The sequence below is a fragment of the Apodemus sylvaticus genome, chromosome 17 (assembly GCF_947179515.1).
Source record: "Apodemus sylvaticus chromosome 17, mApoSyl1.1, whole genome shotgun sequence".
NCBI lineage: Eukaryota > Metazoa > Chordata > Mammalia > Rodentia > Muridae > Apodemus > Apodemus sylvaticus.
In genome coordinates, this window is record NC_067488.1 from 32592121 (window position 1) to 32609147 (window position 17027).

The 17027-nt window shown below is 35.4% G+C and overlaps 1 protein-coding gene across 7 annotated transcripts in view; it reads right to left on the reverse strand.

The window, feature by feature from the left end:
• Cyrib (CYFIP related Rac1 interactor B) overlaps positions 1-17027 on the reverse strand; it is a 95559-nt gene that overhangs the window by 24860 nt on the left and 53672 nt on the right. For 4 of the 7 annotated variants that reach the window (XM_052161492.1, XM_052161493.1, XM_052161491.1 and 1 more), the window contains 2 exons: positions 7209-7291; positions 318-439 (listed from right to left, as the gene is read on the reverse strand). In XM_052161492.1, the coding sequence (XP_052017452.1) occupies positions 318-439; positions 7209-7281 (195 nt within the window). In that variant the 5' untranslated portion in view covers positions 7282-7291. Of the gene's footprint in view, positions 1-317; positions 440-7208; positions 7292-8191; positions 8275-17027 lie in introns of all 7 variants that reach the window. The other 3 variants (XM_052161495.1, XM_052161496.1, XM_052161497.1) reach the window with 2 other exon arrangements.

The following is a 17027-nucleotide window of genomic DNA, read 5'->3' on the forward strand; positions in this document are numbered from 1 at the left end:
GCTTAGGAACTGAAAAATAGAGCTGGAGGTGGGAGGATTTTGGGGAAGGGAGCCAGAAAGTAATATTCTTTTTCCAAAAGAGAAAAACAAAAATAAATAGTTCCCAAAGGAAAACCCAATTTTCATGTGTGACTATAACAAACAGATGTTATTAAATCACATATGAGTAGGTAGCACTGCCCCTTTGTAATACCTCTCTGTCCCAAGTGGTCTTTCAAATATCCAGGACAAGTACAGAAAACAATAGAAATTAAGCCAATTGACAAGCTGCCAACTGGCCTTTACTGATAAGTGCCTATAAAAATTATAAACTTTACCTCTCGTATTTCGTGGCCAGCTCCTCTGTACGACTGCAAGTCCTCCAAGATGCCTTCTGCATCTTTTAACACTACATTCACCTGATTATATATTTCCTTCTCAGACTCTGTAGGCTGGGCATCTAAACAGCATGAAAGCACAAGAACATTTACAGTGGCATGAATATTTTAATACATGTATTAACTAAAAGCAATTAACAACCCAATTTCCAAGGATGAGTTAGATTTTATTCAATATAAATTTTACTCTTTTAGAAGACACATTTAAACTAATTTCAAATTTATACAAACTATAAAGAAGAGGAAAAATAAATATATGTTTAATTTAATTTACAAACTACTGTGGTATATTGAACCAATCTGAGAGTTCTAATCAAAATTTAGACTGGTACTACTTATAGCTTTGGCTTGTTCAGATAGTTTCACTACACAGTACACTCTGGCTTTTAACATTATGTATCCCAGGCTGCCCTTAAACTTGTAAATCTTCTGCCTCAGTCTGAATGCTGGGATTACAAAAAAGCGTATCAGTGTCTGATATGCTTAATAATCACATTTTTGTACTGCATGCCTGTCACTAACAAAACAAATGAAGCATCACTATTTTATTTTAATGCAACAGAAATGAAGTCTACCTATTAATGTATCTTGCTCATCTACAGTTTAAAGCTACTTCATTTTCCTTTATATTCCTATGAAGCTCATTTTATTTTTAATAACTGAGGTTTTCTTGGGGCCACTTAAAAACGTCTGAACAACTGGGATCATATGAGGTTATGAGAAAGGATAATATGCTTAAGACCAAGCGTATGGCGCTCTCACTGAAGTTCTCTCTTGGTGAGTATGAGGCCAAGGTTCCTGTGCAGGAGGACAACTACAAAACCGCTACAGAACTCCTGAGCAGTGAGGGCGGGTACTGTAAGCTGCCTGATCACTGCTGAAATTCTGAAATGACAAAGCAAAACCTGACTTTTTACATATCTAGGATGGAGGAGGAAGAAAACGAAGGAGTAATTACAGTTATAAGTATTATGGTACAAACATACAGGCAACTTTACTACCAGTGGTGCTAAAAAGAAAACATATGTTGAAAGGTGATAAAATTTGGATTTCTTTCTGCCAGAAAAAAGGTAACAGAAATCTCATTTTTAATAGCATGGTCATTTGTTTCCCCTAAGAGTAAATTTTTTAATATACTCCTTTCTATTTTGAGACAAAAAAAAGTGGATTGTTCAAGCAAAGAGTTTTTCATAAGTCTTTCCAACTAGAGCATACTCAATAGTACAAATAAGGTATAGAGTATGTAAAATAATGCCTTAAGGAAGAACTATGCTGGCAAGATTCCTCCATGCTACATGTTATTTTTAGGGAAAGGAGAGCTAATCTAAATTTAAAAAATGAATTCAAAATATTTCAAGCCAGACTCAACGGTTTATTTTGTTTGCTAGGCTTTATATCTATTTATCCCTTTGCTCAGAAAATAAAGAAAATTTTATTTCATACATGAGACTAAATGTAATAACATCTTATATTCTATCTTTATTTTATGTTTGGGATAAGTAATGATTCAGTTTCCCCTATTATCTTCCAACTAGTCAATAATACACAACACATTTAAAATGAACCAATTATAGTACCCAAGTTTAAATTTAATATACATAAGACAGCACTACAGAAACAGTAAGAAAACATTAGTGTGGAAAGCCAACTTTAAAAATATGTTTAGATATTTGTTCCCTTAATTACTCTTTAAAAATAAAAATATAATAGTTAAAGAGTAGCCATTAGAAATATTAAAAGATAGTGTTCAAAGTTACAAACATTCTACTAAAAGCAAATACTGAATTATAGATAAATGTCTAGATTTATAAATAGCAGGCTGTCATTTTAAAGCAGTACTGTTTCCAGATATAGCCAGACCGTATTTTCAAAGCTATGATTAGGCACACCACTTAAAAAAAAAAAAAAAAGCACACCCATCGCTGTTATACTTACACCAGATGCAGCATAGAGAAATACTTTGTACATGCAAAAATGAAAGTTCAGTTCTTTCTCATATGAACTGTGGAACTACAGACACAACATCAATAGACACATAGTTTGAAGCTATGAGGTGGGATTTCATGACAAAGGACAGTATTTTACATTTCAAAGGCATTTGTATCATCAGAAGACTAAAATATGTATTTTGGGTGTGGTCACTAGGCTAGTAACATAAAAATGTGACACTGAGTTTACACATAAACAAAACATTATCCAGGAGATTTAAGTAGACCTTGTAAGTAGTTAATAACTAGTAAAGGTTTAATGAGTACCAAGAAATTTAAAATAAAGGAGAAGATTCAAGTTTCTCTAAGAGGGAATAACACCCAGCACCACACTGATCAAACATCTTTTAGACTGTCACAGGAAAGTCACATTTATAATTTTGAAAGCTGCTGAAGACTGCTGTAGAAATGAAGACAGACAGAAAGAGCAGACAAGTAAGCACTGCTTTACTGAAAGCAAATCATGCAAAGGGTAAAATACTAGGAGGGAAAGACTGTAAAATAAAGCATTTCTTTAAAAAAAAAAAAAAAAGGGCATTTTCTATATAATGCAACCAAGACTTGTCACTTTGATTTTTCATAGCTTTATTTTTCCAAGGAAAACATACCACATAGCCTGACAAAATGATATTCATTTGAATGTAAGCAATGAATCTACTGAGGGAAGACATTTTCATTGCTCATCAGGCTTAAATGTATATTCGATTAAATGGAAACCAAGACATGTTCCAATTGCTCTTACTATTTGAAGGCAAAATTAAATATATTAGTCATATCATACCAATTTCCTACCAGGTAGAAAAATTTTCTAGAAAATACTAGCAAAGAATCACTAAGTAATCACTAAAATGGGAGATAGCAGGTTTTTTTTTAATATGAAAGGAGAAATAAAAGGGATCAACATAAAAATTATAATTGTGATATATGAGCTTACAGCTCCAACCTTACGATCATTTACTCAATAAATACTTAAAATCTATCTACCTAAGTTCCATCAAGTCAGGAACCAAAATGCATACTGTACCTCACTGGCACAGTACATAGGCTCAGCACCTTGCAGACTTTTCCTAGAATAAGGCAAAAGATATTGAAAATATGCAAGAGATTAACTGAAAAAATGTTAGCCTTAAAAGTGAGTACTGGTTTGTTTTTTTTTTTAAAAAGAGGGAAGACAGGCAACACAAAAGATTTGGGAAGAAGAAATGTATGACTTAATAACAGGAAGGCACTTTAGACAAGCAGAAAAAAAGATTATATTTCTCGCTTATAACCATTTTTATAAAAACTCTATTTTGATTTGCTTTGATATACATAAATCAAGTTTAACAAATACTAAGCATCTAGGCTGAGAAATGGTACAAAACCAAGTCCCTCTTCTGTTCTATGAACCAGAATTGTGTGAATCACTGACATAACAGTTGCTAAAGACTTACTAGAATGAGCTACAACCTTAATAGTACAACCTTAACAGTAGGTAACAGTAAAACTTAGAAGCTATACAATGCTTCCATTTTAGTATGATATTTTAAAATATGTTGTCATTAGTATATCTGCTGCCAAATATTGTGGAACAATTCTGAACTTATCTTAATAGAACTTGAGAGAAATTCCTGTATTTAATGAATATGCTTTGTTGAGCACAGAATGGTATCCGTCTTAAAACCATTGTGCATGTTGCTGCTGCTTTCCACAGTAACCTTCCTAACGGAGCTGTAATAATTACAATTCACCTTCCAACACTCAAGTCTAGCATCATCTTACTGATACCTTCTGATCTGCATCCTAAATTGTGATTCTTCACTTCTCTCTATTCTACTTGACTAAGGTCCCCATGGCAGCAATGAGACAATAGCCTTTGCATATCTAGCTTACTGGCTGGTATACAAGAACTAGCTTGAAGTGTACATGGACTCAAGTGTAAACCTGTAAAGGGGGTATGGGTTAAGGGAATAATGATGTTGACACAGTTTTCATTTATATAACAAATTACTAAGTACCACAAATTATGTTTAAAATGCATGAGATTACATAATTTGATACATTCTGATGGCCAAAAGCTAAACACAGAATGGCATTTGTCTTAACACCACTGTGCATGTGGCTGCTTCTTTCCAGTGTCCTTGGAGATTATATACAAAATTATGTTTGTATAGCTCAACTCTGAGGGTGTGCAAAGCTGGGTCCAACCAATAAGGATATGAACCAATAATAGGTCCAACCAATAATAGATCTGAATTACTTTGTTGGCCTGAATATTATTTTACATCTAGAAAAATATGATAGCTCTAACTACTTTAATCAAATAATGTGGCTGTATTAAAATATTAAAAAGAATTGGCAGATCTAGTACATAATAGTAACCAGTTAAAGAGGACTTATCTAATGTTATCTAATGGTCTTTATAGTAGCTTAATGATAAAGTTCCCAAATTCAAAAGTGAACATTTCTTTAAAAAGAGGAAAAAAATGTTTAAAAAAAAGTTTAAGTTAAAATTAAGATCCCACAAGTATCAGAAGCCAAAGAAAATGATGTACCTCAGCATCTGAATTCTAAGTTAGGAGAAAATTCTAGCCTGGTACACAGTGTATCTTCAATAAGGCCTCTTTTATGGTATACTAGCAGATAGCAAAGCGAAAGCTCTATATTCAATGAATATAGAAAAAATTCTATATTCAATGATAAAAGTAACAAGTATCATTTAAAATGTTTTTAACTGGAGAGCTGACTCAGTGGTTAAAAGCACTTACTGCTCTTCCAGAGGACCCAGGTTCAATTCCCAGCATCCACATGGCAGCTCAGTGCTACCTGCAAACTCCAGTTCCCGGGGGAGCTGATGCCCTTTTCTGGTATATACCAGCACTATACATGTGTACACAAATATGATGAAGCAAAACACATTTTTTAATATTAGCATGTCTTAAAAGTTTACTTTTAAAGGTTCACACATAGTTTTACACTACTATTTTTGTTATTGTGACTTGAACCTTTCCTACCACTATACTAGGTATTTAAAATGTGAAGATAATGATGCAAATGCCCCCAATTCAGCCCTGCAAGCCAGGATCTAGTAATCTTTTCAAGTTCTACATTTAAATTATGGTTCATACTTTTACAACACAGAATGCTAGCTTTATAAAAAGATCAAGTGCCAAGTCTTGAACAAGATCTTGACTATATGAAAGCCAAGATTCTGCAAATGTAAGATGTTTGGGACAAAGGAAAAAGAAGACAGGAGAGCAGAAAAATATAGAGGACCAAGTTTCAAACAGAGCAAATAAACTGAACAGCTTTAATGTAAGTTGCCTCATCTAGAAGAACATTCTGTAAGTCAGCATCTGCTCAACATCCTCAAGCCGATTAAAATCCATGCTGAACATGCACTTAGAACAGCACTGTCCAATTGTTGAGAAGGGTCAAGAAAACCAATGTTCATCTGGTGCACTTTCCCCAAAATCTCAACAATGTTAATGGTCTTGATTTTGGCCTTCCTCCCTTCTTAGCCTACATAAAGCACCCAGATTGTAACAGATTTTTGTACAAATGTACTAAAAGTAGGAACATATTAGAGACTATGAAGTATTCTATGAAATGAAAATATGTATGTATGTATGTATGTATGTATGTATGTATGTATGTATGTAATATAATGTATGTATGTATATATGAATCATTACCCTGGCTTAAAGGATAAACTGTGGAAATGGGCCATAAAATAGAATGAACTATACAAAAACTAAGTTGAATGTGAAAAACAAACGACTCTCTTTCCAAGTTATTTGCTTTTCAAAATCAGAAAGTCTAAAATTAAAGTACTTAAAAATCTGTCCAAATATAACAAAACACATGATGTACAAATATCTCTTCACCCTTTCCTAACAATTTTCTAATTATCCATTAAAATAGCAACATTCACACTATCACATCAATTTAAAATCATTTTTCTCAATTTAACCATCAGACAAGCTGAAGCAATATTGACAGCCAAAAGCCAAAGCACAGCATGCACACAGCCCAGTGGCACTTACCTGCCGCTCTCAGCCCACAAGGCAACCAGGCATGCCACACAGAACAGACACAAGGCACAGTACTTAAAGGTCTGTGAACCTGTTATTTTTCTTTTTACTCAGAGTCAGAATAAAACAAATTCCTGAAATGCATAAAATCATTTTAACTTCTTAAATTATCTGTAAAAATTATATAATTTAGGTTCACACTTACCTTTTAATAGTATGCCCAAATTACTGAGCTCTGAATAGCCGTCATGAACTGATCCAAGTTTAATACTTTATAGCCTCATGAGGAATAAACAAAACCTGCTTCATTTTTTTCTCAATTGTAATACAATTTTGCCTCAAATACTGCTTTTATTAGCAAATATCGAGGTAGTGGTTTTTTCCTTAATTTTTTTTTTTAGTGTTTTCATTATTATAGGACTTAAATAATAAAATAATTGCCAATTAAGAGGTAGTGGTTTTTTCCTTAATTTTTTTTTTTTGGTGTTTTCATTATTATAGGACTTAAATAATAAAATAATTGCCAATTAAGAGGTAGTGGTTTTTTCTTTAAATTTTTTTGTGTTTTCTTTATTATAGGGCTTAAAAAAAATAAAATAATTGCCAATTAAGAGATACAATCTCTTGGAAATTCAAAGAAACACTTGATTATTATAAGTAACTTTATAAAATGATTCAGTTCTAGAAGGTACCAGAAGTTTTAATCAAACAATTCACAGCTCAGTCATGCAAAGCAGTTAAAAAGATGGCAAAGTGGAAACATTCATTAGTGCAAGACAAACGCAGTCTACTGCAGGCAAAGAGAAATAGATATAAAATCATCTTCTCACTTTCAAAATCAAGGAAAAAATTTGGCCCCTGCTCAAGGTCTGTGCATGTCAAAACTTTAAGAAGATTCCCCATGTTAAGGTACCTGTCAAGACAAGAATGAGAAAGAGAAAATATCCCTTTATAAAAAGAACATCTGAAATTGACTTAAAGAAAAAATAGTAACAGGGAAAATGTTCATTAGGCCATGAATTCATCCTTCAGGTTACCCAGACTATGCTCTGGCAGACAGCAAACCGGGTTCTCAAGGTGTTGATGTGTAGGACCTAGAGGTGAAATATGGTTTTTCCTGTACATAATAGTACAACTGTTGCTCTAATTCTTCTCAAAATTCTCCCAAGACAAGTTTTATTAATGGCCTTATAATGAAAAATTCTTTAAGTATTTCAATAGTGCTAATATTCTGAAAAAAAAATTCTGATCAAGAATTATTCACATGAAACTTTCCAAGTATAGAAATGAAACTAATTTATTTAGGGGCCAAATAATAAGGTTTGGCCAAAGCTCACCTTCACATTTCATTTTAAAACATAAAAATTACTTCCTTTATGCCAATGAATATAGCAGGTATTTCTCACCAAATCTGATTTGTAAAATTTGTGGAAGCTATTTATTCATTTTAAATATGCAGCACAGCTTTTATTATTAAAGCAAATTATTACAGGATGATCAGTGGACAGACTCTGACATAGTCACTAAAGCATACTATTAGAATATTCATCATAAGGCTACTTGCTTCATGGACTAATGAAAGGACACCACTGGCTACAGACTCAACATGATTTTAGCAAATGAGAAACTAAAGAATTATACATATGATGGTGATGTTTGCCTACGATTAAGGGAAAAAAAAATCATGCAACCTTTGTTTGATTCCCCATGTTTAATTAACAAATGTTCTGGCTGGCCTTCACCGTGGTGTGAGTATAATTAATCTTCCACCTTTACCATTATGCACCAGCTGTGAAGGGCTAAGGAGACTTACTTTCAAAGTCCAAGAAAAAATGTGCTGCATTGTGGTCTATGTCCCTGGTTAGCACCTTAATGAGATTACCCATGCCAGCAAACCTAAAAATAAAAATGGCAACATCATTTAGTTCCAATAAAAGGCTGAAGCAGAGGCCTGGGGTTCAGCAAGGCTGGTTTGCTCATAGATGCCAACAGGTGCAGGTTCACATGGTTCTCACATTGGTAACTTGGAACAACAAAGGTTTACTCAGCTGAGCTTATAGCTCCTGTCCCCTGGTTTCACATAGTAAAAAAGTTATATAAGCAAGATGGGGGAAAAGATATTTTTACATGTAAGTTCCAATATTTACACTTGATTAGAAACTCTGCTAATGTTCTTTTTAAAGACTTTTGAGGTACATATTCTAAACTTAAATTAACAGCAGTGTTTTTCAAATATGTAAATATCCAGACAATTATTTTTAAATTAATGAAGTTTTGTCCTTCAAGCTGAATCAAATTGTATTGCAAATACAAAGAAGATAGTATTTTAAACCACTTTTAACCATCAGACTGAAGGTTATCAATTAATTAACCACTTAAGAAAATTACTATACAAATCACAGTATTTTTTTCTCCTCTAAGATTCACTATAACTTTATTATCAATTCTTAACTGAGTGTTTGGCTGTATGCATGACATGTGACTGAAAAGTTAACCCAGCAAACACCACATACAGAACCAGCAACTGCTCCAACTTAGTAAGTTTGCAGACAAAATGCAATGAAAAAACACTGGCATAAATCTTGCCCGAGGATTTGCCATGGCTCTGTGAAGATGAAAGGTGGTATCAGGAACCCAGGCTCAAACCTAGAGGCTAGAGTACCACAGCAACCTCAAACAAAGAACACTGTCGAGATTTCTCAGGACCCCCTTCCCGCCAACTACACTATTCTTTTTCCTCTGCTAAACTGCACAATATTTACATGATACAAAACGAAGTAATGATATTTCCATCCAGGAAAAGAAGATACCTTATTGCTCACTTCCATTCAATAGTCTTAATAGAACTAGAACTTTAGTGCCTGTCCTGACTCCTACCTATTCTCACAAACTCCTACCTGGTTTGTGCCCCTGTCAGCTTCCCAGTGAGGATACAAATATACATGTGCTAACAGTTTCTTTTTAGAGGCCAAAGTCACTAAGACAAAAATATCTTGTATAAAATGCTAAACTATACTAAGTACTAATTTGGTTCTATTTCTTTTAGGTAATATTCCTTCCAAATCATCCCCTTTCTTCTTTAGTAGCACACTATGTACACATCTGTGTGCACATGTGCGGCGTATACGTGGAAGTCAAAGGTTGGTGACAGGCGCTTTCTCCAACAGCTCTCCACACTGGTTTTTGTTGTTGTTGTTCGTTTGAGACAGGGAACCCACTGAACCCAAAGCTTCGGATTCAGCAAGGCTGGCTGGCCACTGAGCCTACCTAACCTCTTCTTCAGTGCACAAACAACAGGTGACTTTTACGGGCAGCTTTTAAGTGACTGTTAGGGAGTCAAACTCACCTTTAAAAGAAAGCATTTGACCAACAGAACCACAGCCCAGCTTTACCTTTTAATCTATACTATTTTTATTACGCTGTATGTCATGTTCAATACAATGTTCAACATTCTGTTTTGTCTAGTGTTTCATGAAAGTGGATCAGTGAGTTAGAAGAAAACATTTAATAGTTATCACTGTAATTATATTATACATTGTAAAAAATGTAATACCACGCTGTTTTTGAGAGAGTTTCATTATGTAGTGCTGGTTACATGGAATTTACTATGTAGAGTGAGATAGCCTTTTCCAAGCCTTCATATCCAAGGATCCAGGCTTTCGTATCATTTTCCTTAAACCATCAAACCCCAATTACCTCAAACTGGTCAGGAGGAAGAGGAAAGGGGAGTAAAAAGTGGCTCTATTCCTTTTGACACAAAATAGTAGTGGTTGTTTGAAAGAGAGTGTCTCCAACAAGCTTAGGTATTGGAATACTTGTTCTGCAGTTGGCAGTGTTGTTTGGAAAGGCTTATGAGGTATGCTTTTACAAGAGGAAATATGTCACTGAGGGAAGGTTTTGAGGTCTAAAAGTCAAATAACATTCCCAGTATGCTTTCTCTTTTTACTTTCAATCCAAGATGTGAGCCCTCAGCATCTTGCTCCAGCTTGTGCTAACATGCTTCCCCTGCCATAATGAACTCTTAATCCTCTAGAACCATACGTCCAATTGAACCCTTCTGTAAGCTGCCTTGGCCTTGATGTTTTATCACATCAGGGAAGCAAGGTCTCTAACTTATCAATGGATTTCAAAGGTTTAAGTAGAATAAGGCCCATTTTTAGCCCATTTGTGTCAATCATGTTGGCAAATGGCATTTTAAAAGCAGTCTTCCTGACATACAACCACCATAGTACATGAGGGAGAAAGAAGGGAACAATATGTACACTATGCCACCCACAAAAACAAACAAACAAACAAACAAACAAAAAAAAAATTGGAACTAGCTAAGTTTGTTTTCCCACGTCCCCTTCTATAAATCTGCTGCTTTCCAGGGATCATGCCCTCTTGCCTTTTACCCCAAAATAAATGCTTACTTTGAGAATGACTGTTTTATCTGCTGCTGCTCAATCCTGGCACCACTTGGCTAGGTAAGTTTCTTGTTACCAAGGGCTTCCTCACACAGTGGCATATTTAACAGTATCCTGGGCCTCAACCCACCAGAAACCAGTGAAACTGTATATGCTCAGAACCACAATATGGTAATCAAAAAATATCCCAGTAATGTCCCCTTAGGGAAAAATTATCTCTGAGAGAGAATGACTGATCTAGCACAACTGTTACCCGATGTCCATATTCACCGACAGCTAAAGGTGTCTCCAAATAGTGATAAGTGTTTCTCAGGAGGCACAAGTACTCCTGATTGACAGCTGTAGATTTCAAATACATGACCATAAATACCAAAACATGTTCAGAATAGCTATGCCAAGGAACAACTCCATACATTAAAAAAAAATCTCATAACTCCCACCATTCTCCCATGCAAGAAACAACCTCACTCCATCTTTCACATGCAAAATGCAAATTTTTCTAGTCTGTGACCCATTATTGAAGGGATGGAGCCAGTGTACTCCAAGAATTTGCTGGCCTGACAGAATAAGCTACAGATGATTCATGTGAGAGACTGTCTCACTCATGAGACAAAACTAAGTGGGGGATCCTGGAAGACACTCAATATTTCCCTGATTCCCCATGTACACTGATAAGTATTCATACCATGCACCAATACCCGAATATACACCACACTTTGTGACATAACAAATTTTAATATTGTAATAAATGTTCTTTTCCAAGAATGGCTATGCTTTAAGGTGAGAACTAAAAGGAGGCAAAGCTGTCCATGTCTACTTGCTTTACTAGTAACCTCAGGGTCCTCTCTTTGTACCTATTCCTAAGCCAACACTCCTTCCAAACATTGGCTCTGCATATGACTCTAACCAGAGAACCTCCTGTCTGTGCCACTAATGTCCCATGTTTCCTATCTTCTTTACACTCGGTTAATAAGTATAAATAACACTGTATGCCCTCAGTCTTCTCCGCTTTTTCAACTCCCAATCTTCTAATCCATTTCTATCTGCCTCTTAACATCTACCATTACAATGAAGCTTTCCCTGTCAAGGCCACTGAAACTTGCTTCTTGAGAAAATTTAAAAGGCAATTATCATATTTCAACTTCTAAAGTATTTGACTAGGTTTATACTCATGATTTCTTTTTAAAAAATTTATTTATTGAATGTATGAGTTCTCTATCTGCATATACACCCCATATGTCAGAAGGGGGAGGGCATCAGATCCCATTACAGATGGTTGTGAGCCACATGTGGTTACTGGGAATTGAACTCAGGACCTCTGGAAGAGCAGAGCCTCTTAACTTCCAAGCCATCACTCCAGCCCCATGCTTTCATTCAGTTTAATACATTCTCCCAAGTTTCCTTCCTAGTTTATGGTTTTTCTTTTTGTGTCTTCTCCCATTAGGATACATGTACCATTAGGATACATGTGTTTATTTCTCCTTTCTTAAAATAAAACAAGTGTATTGTTATTCTCTTTCTTTCCCTAGTTCCCACGTTACTCCCTTGGTTCTTCTTTGCAGAAAAATTCCTTAAAAGCAGTTTTCTGTGCTTCTCAGCTTCGCTTCCTCACCAATGTCCATTCTGTTAAACCTAATCCACTAAACTCTGTGCCAAGTCCACATTACTTAACTGTTGGGACAAAGTCATCAAGTAACCGCAATGTTGCCAGTTTTCAAGTCCCACCTTATCACTGTCTAAGCAGCTAATATATTGACATTATCAATACACTTTTTGTCACTAGCTTATGGCTTACTGCTTACTGTTTCATCGCCCTGGCTCCTGACAACACTGCTTCTTGCTAAGATTATTTCAATGTCCCTAAGTAGTCACCCTGCTTCTATCCTTTTTTTTCTGACAATCACTTATTATAAGACAAACCAGTCTTTTAACAGCTCACAACAAAGTACTAAGTGATCACTGTAGCAGATTATATTCTCACCATGATTTATTAAAGGTGCATGCCAAGATCAAAATTTTAGTATGGTAAAATTAAAATTGAGAAAGCTGACTTTTTATTCTGTGTGCCTCACAATGTGTGTCTCATGTAAAGTGAGTTTACTTGTAAAACTGCACCCTTGCATTGCTTCAACTACAGCATACATGTGTGAAATCTTTCCTATAGTGACATCTAGTGGATACACTTTCAACTTCCAGCTTTAGAATGAAGAACCTTAATTCAACTATAAAATTTAATTATAAAGCTATGAAGTCATGTATAAGAAATATAAGAAATTGAGAGATCAGTACATGGAAGTAGAAGTGAACCACGACCATGGTACTATAGCCGACTTTGGTAGCACCTGAGTTTAACTGGAATGGCCTTCAGCCATCACAGCTCACAGAGTATGCAGGCAAGCAATACAAGAGTATTCAGGAGCCGGCGGTGGTGGCGCACGCCTGTAACCCCAGCACTCTGGGAGGCAGAGGCAGGTGGATTTCTGAGTTCGAGGCCAGCCTGGTCTACAGAGTGAGTTCCAGGACAGCCAGGGCTACACAGAGAAACTCTGTCTCGAAAAAACCAAATCCAAAAACCAAAAACCAAAAACAAAAAAAGTATTCAGAATGTTCAATATGCCTCTTTAAAAAAATACTAACATTAAACAACTTTAGTATTCAAAATTCACTTTCTGCCTGCATTTATGCCTGCATGCCAGAAGAGGGCCGACTACGTGGTTGCTGGGAACTGAATTCAGGACCTCTGGAAGTACAGTCAATGCTCTCAACCCAAGCCACCTCTCCAGCCCAAAATTCACTTTCTTAAACTTAACACTTTTTAAAATTCATAACACTTTTTAAAATTCATAACAGCAATAATCATATAATTATTTTAATTTCAAGAACTAAAAACATAGCCAATTCATTACTATTCATATCATGAATATTCAATATTAATAGCTGTCTTATTTAAGTATCAAAATGTCATCCTTGATGTTTTTTTCAAGTAGCATTTTGCTTTGAACTATGGCTTTTTTTGTATGCTATGTTCCAAAATAAATATATGCCAATACTTTTGATAATGATTAACCTGTAAACACAGCCTTTTAAAATGATTTTATTCTAGTATAGATTCCAAAGTTGTACTATACAGATGTGGGAAGGAAGAATATGAGTGCTGCTAATAGAAGTGTAATCGTGTATGGCTACTTGGAGAAAGAGTTTGGTGTTCAATACAAAGAACATGTGCTATATGTATCCAAAAAATTACAATTCGGTGCAATTAAACTAACTGTAGCTACAAATCCCTTAAATGAGAAGCAACACCGAATATAAGAACTAAGTGAGAAGTCGCCATGTGATGACATTAAAAGACATATTACATACAGTAGCTATTTGGAGGGGAATTCCCATAACACTGGGTAACTCCAAGGTTCCAATAATGTTCTAGTTCTTCAATTATTGGCATATTCAAGGAATCCTCTTATTTTTAGATTATAAATAAGGTAAAGCATTTAAAAATGTTTGAAACAAAGAGCACATGTGTTTCAATAAAATGTGCTTAACCAAAAAGCTTGGATCAGAGTTCAGATACCTTCCCTTACTCCTAATATATATGCTACAAATCGTAGATGACCTATTTTATTTGATTTAGCATTACATAAAGATCAAAATGGTTCTATATGTATTATATATTATTTGGTACTGCTGGTAGTTAATGAAAATCTAGAATTGAGGAATTCAGAGACAAATGGAGATACCAGATTGACAGTGTGAAATGAGCAAAGGAAACTATGAACAAAGGAATATCTCATCCAGTCTCAGTAAGGCTGGTAAACACTCAAAGACAATTGAGTTTTAATTCTTTCTTTAAACTGAGAAATAACTGAAAATACACAACAAAACATTTTTAAAATACACATGCCCTCTTTCTGTGTTTACACACCCTGTAAATGATGTTTCCCTATAGCCCAGTCTCTGCTAGTTATGCCAGTGGAAGGCTCTGAAAGGTAAAGAGGCGGCAGGAGGAAAACAGAAGTACCAGGCAGGACAGGTTAGCAGTTGCTGAATGGTGGGAATGGAGCCATAGCAGCAGACTATCTTTAATTTTCCTTTTCCCGTAGGTGGAGTCAATATTGAACCTACAGCTTTGGGTATGCTAGGCAAAAACTCTACCACTGACTTTTCTTGTTATTTGTGCGAAAGGGTCTCATTAATTTGTTTAGGCTAGTCTTGAACTTCTGATTCAAGCCTTAGCTTCCTGAATAGCTGGAATTATAGGCCTATCTTGTCTTTCTTTCCTTTTCACTGCTCTATCTCATCCTGACTTTGGTTGTTCCAGTTTTTCTAATACCTCTGTATTAGAAATTCTCCAAATCATATTCTGTTCTAAAAATTCCCAGGCTGATCTGTTCTCTTAACTCAATCCTAATTGGTCTGCCACTGTTTTTTCTTGAGTTTTGAAACTAGTTTTTATGCCTACATAATAGAGAACTGCTTCCTTATTTAGTCCCTAACATTTCTTAACTTTGCTCACGTGTTTATAGTAACAGCTCAATTTGTCACCTTTTCTTTGTTCTCAGTGCTAAGTAGTAATTCTTCAGAATTGTCTCACCTATTCTTAGCCTTTAATTCTGCGTGGTTATCAAATTCTACAAAAATTATCAAGTGGCTATGGAGATATCAGTCACTAAAGTGGTTGCCAAACAAGACATGAGTTTGAACCTGTGGTTGTCTGAGTAAGAATGGCCCCCATAAACTCATATATTTGAATGATTAAGAGTCGCATTAGAAGGTGTGGCCTTGCTAGAGAAAGTGTGACACTGGGGGTGGCTTTCAAAATGCTCAACCCAGGCCCAGTGTCTCTCTTCCTGTTGCCTGTTAATCTAGATGCAGAATTCTCAACTGCATTATCTAGCGCCATGTCTGCCTGCAGGCTTCCATGCTTCACACCATGATAATGGAAACTTCTAAATGTAAGCAAGCCCCAATTAAATGCTTTTCTTTTTTAAGAGTTGCTGTGGTCATGGCATCTTTTTATAGCCAGGTCCCAAAACCCATGTACAAAAGTTGGGCCCAGAAGAAACAGGTAGATCTGTGGGACTGGATGGCCACCATAGTACAGCCTACACACCAAGCTCCAGGCTAACGAGGGAAGGCCTGTTCTAAGACTCAAAGGAAATGACATCTGAGGAGCACCACCTGAGGCTGAACTCTGGCCTCTGCGTACCCATATCAATATGTACCAGCACACACCTTTTATTCCCACCCCTAAAAAATTCTAAAAAGATTTTTATTTACACTTACTGTACACTTTATTCAGGCAGAACTATGTCACCTTACAATATCACCTACACTGACATTCATCTATGAATAGAGTAAATTATTTGAGTTCCTTTTCTACTTCTAAACCATTTTTGAATTCTCTAGGATCAAAACAATTTTAAAATGTCTATGGTTAGATTCTCTTAGGTCTCTAGATCTTTACATAAGTTTAGATTCAGTTCACATTTTTTGTTCTTTGTCCTACTCTGCTGACTGAGACAGGTCTCACTGGGTTGTCTAACCTGGCCGCTAACTCAGGACCCTCTTGACTTAGACTCCGGCATTATCATGCATGGCTTTCTAACATTCTGCTTTAGATTATAAGTAAGACTGGACTGTAATTTCTCTTTCTGCACTTAAATGGCATTTTTATCAGGACTGTTTTGTATATAAGCTCTTTGGATCCTTTAGAGTGGTTTATAACTACAAAACATGTCAGTTCCTCAATGAGTTTAACAGCAAAGTTGGCCAAAACTGTAGGTAGTGTTCATTTTTTTCAAGTTTCAAACTACTCTGTAGCAGACATACTCTCACAGCTCATTTCAACAAATATTTATTGAATTCATGGACTTTTTGGTGAGTATGCCAAAAAAACGTATTCACCAAAAAAGCAAATACCTAAATGAGAATCACCCCATAAAACAGTATAAGTTTTTAAGTTAAGAAATAAGCTTATAAACTGTGTTACCTATGCAATTATCATTCAAATACAAACTCCACAAAGATTATGGAAATCAAGAGCAAGGCTGGAAAGCAAAGGTTTATTGCTAAGATACTAAACCGGCAGAGACTGTAAGACTTTTCCATGAAGCTCTTTCCCATCATCAATTTCATCATCTTCAATAGTGCTGTGCATGTTTTAGCATGGCCAAAATAAGTAATACCAACATTATCAATAATAACATTGATTTTAGCTTTTCTATGGAGAATAAGGGCTACAGA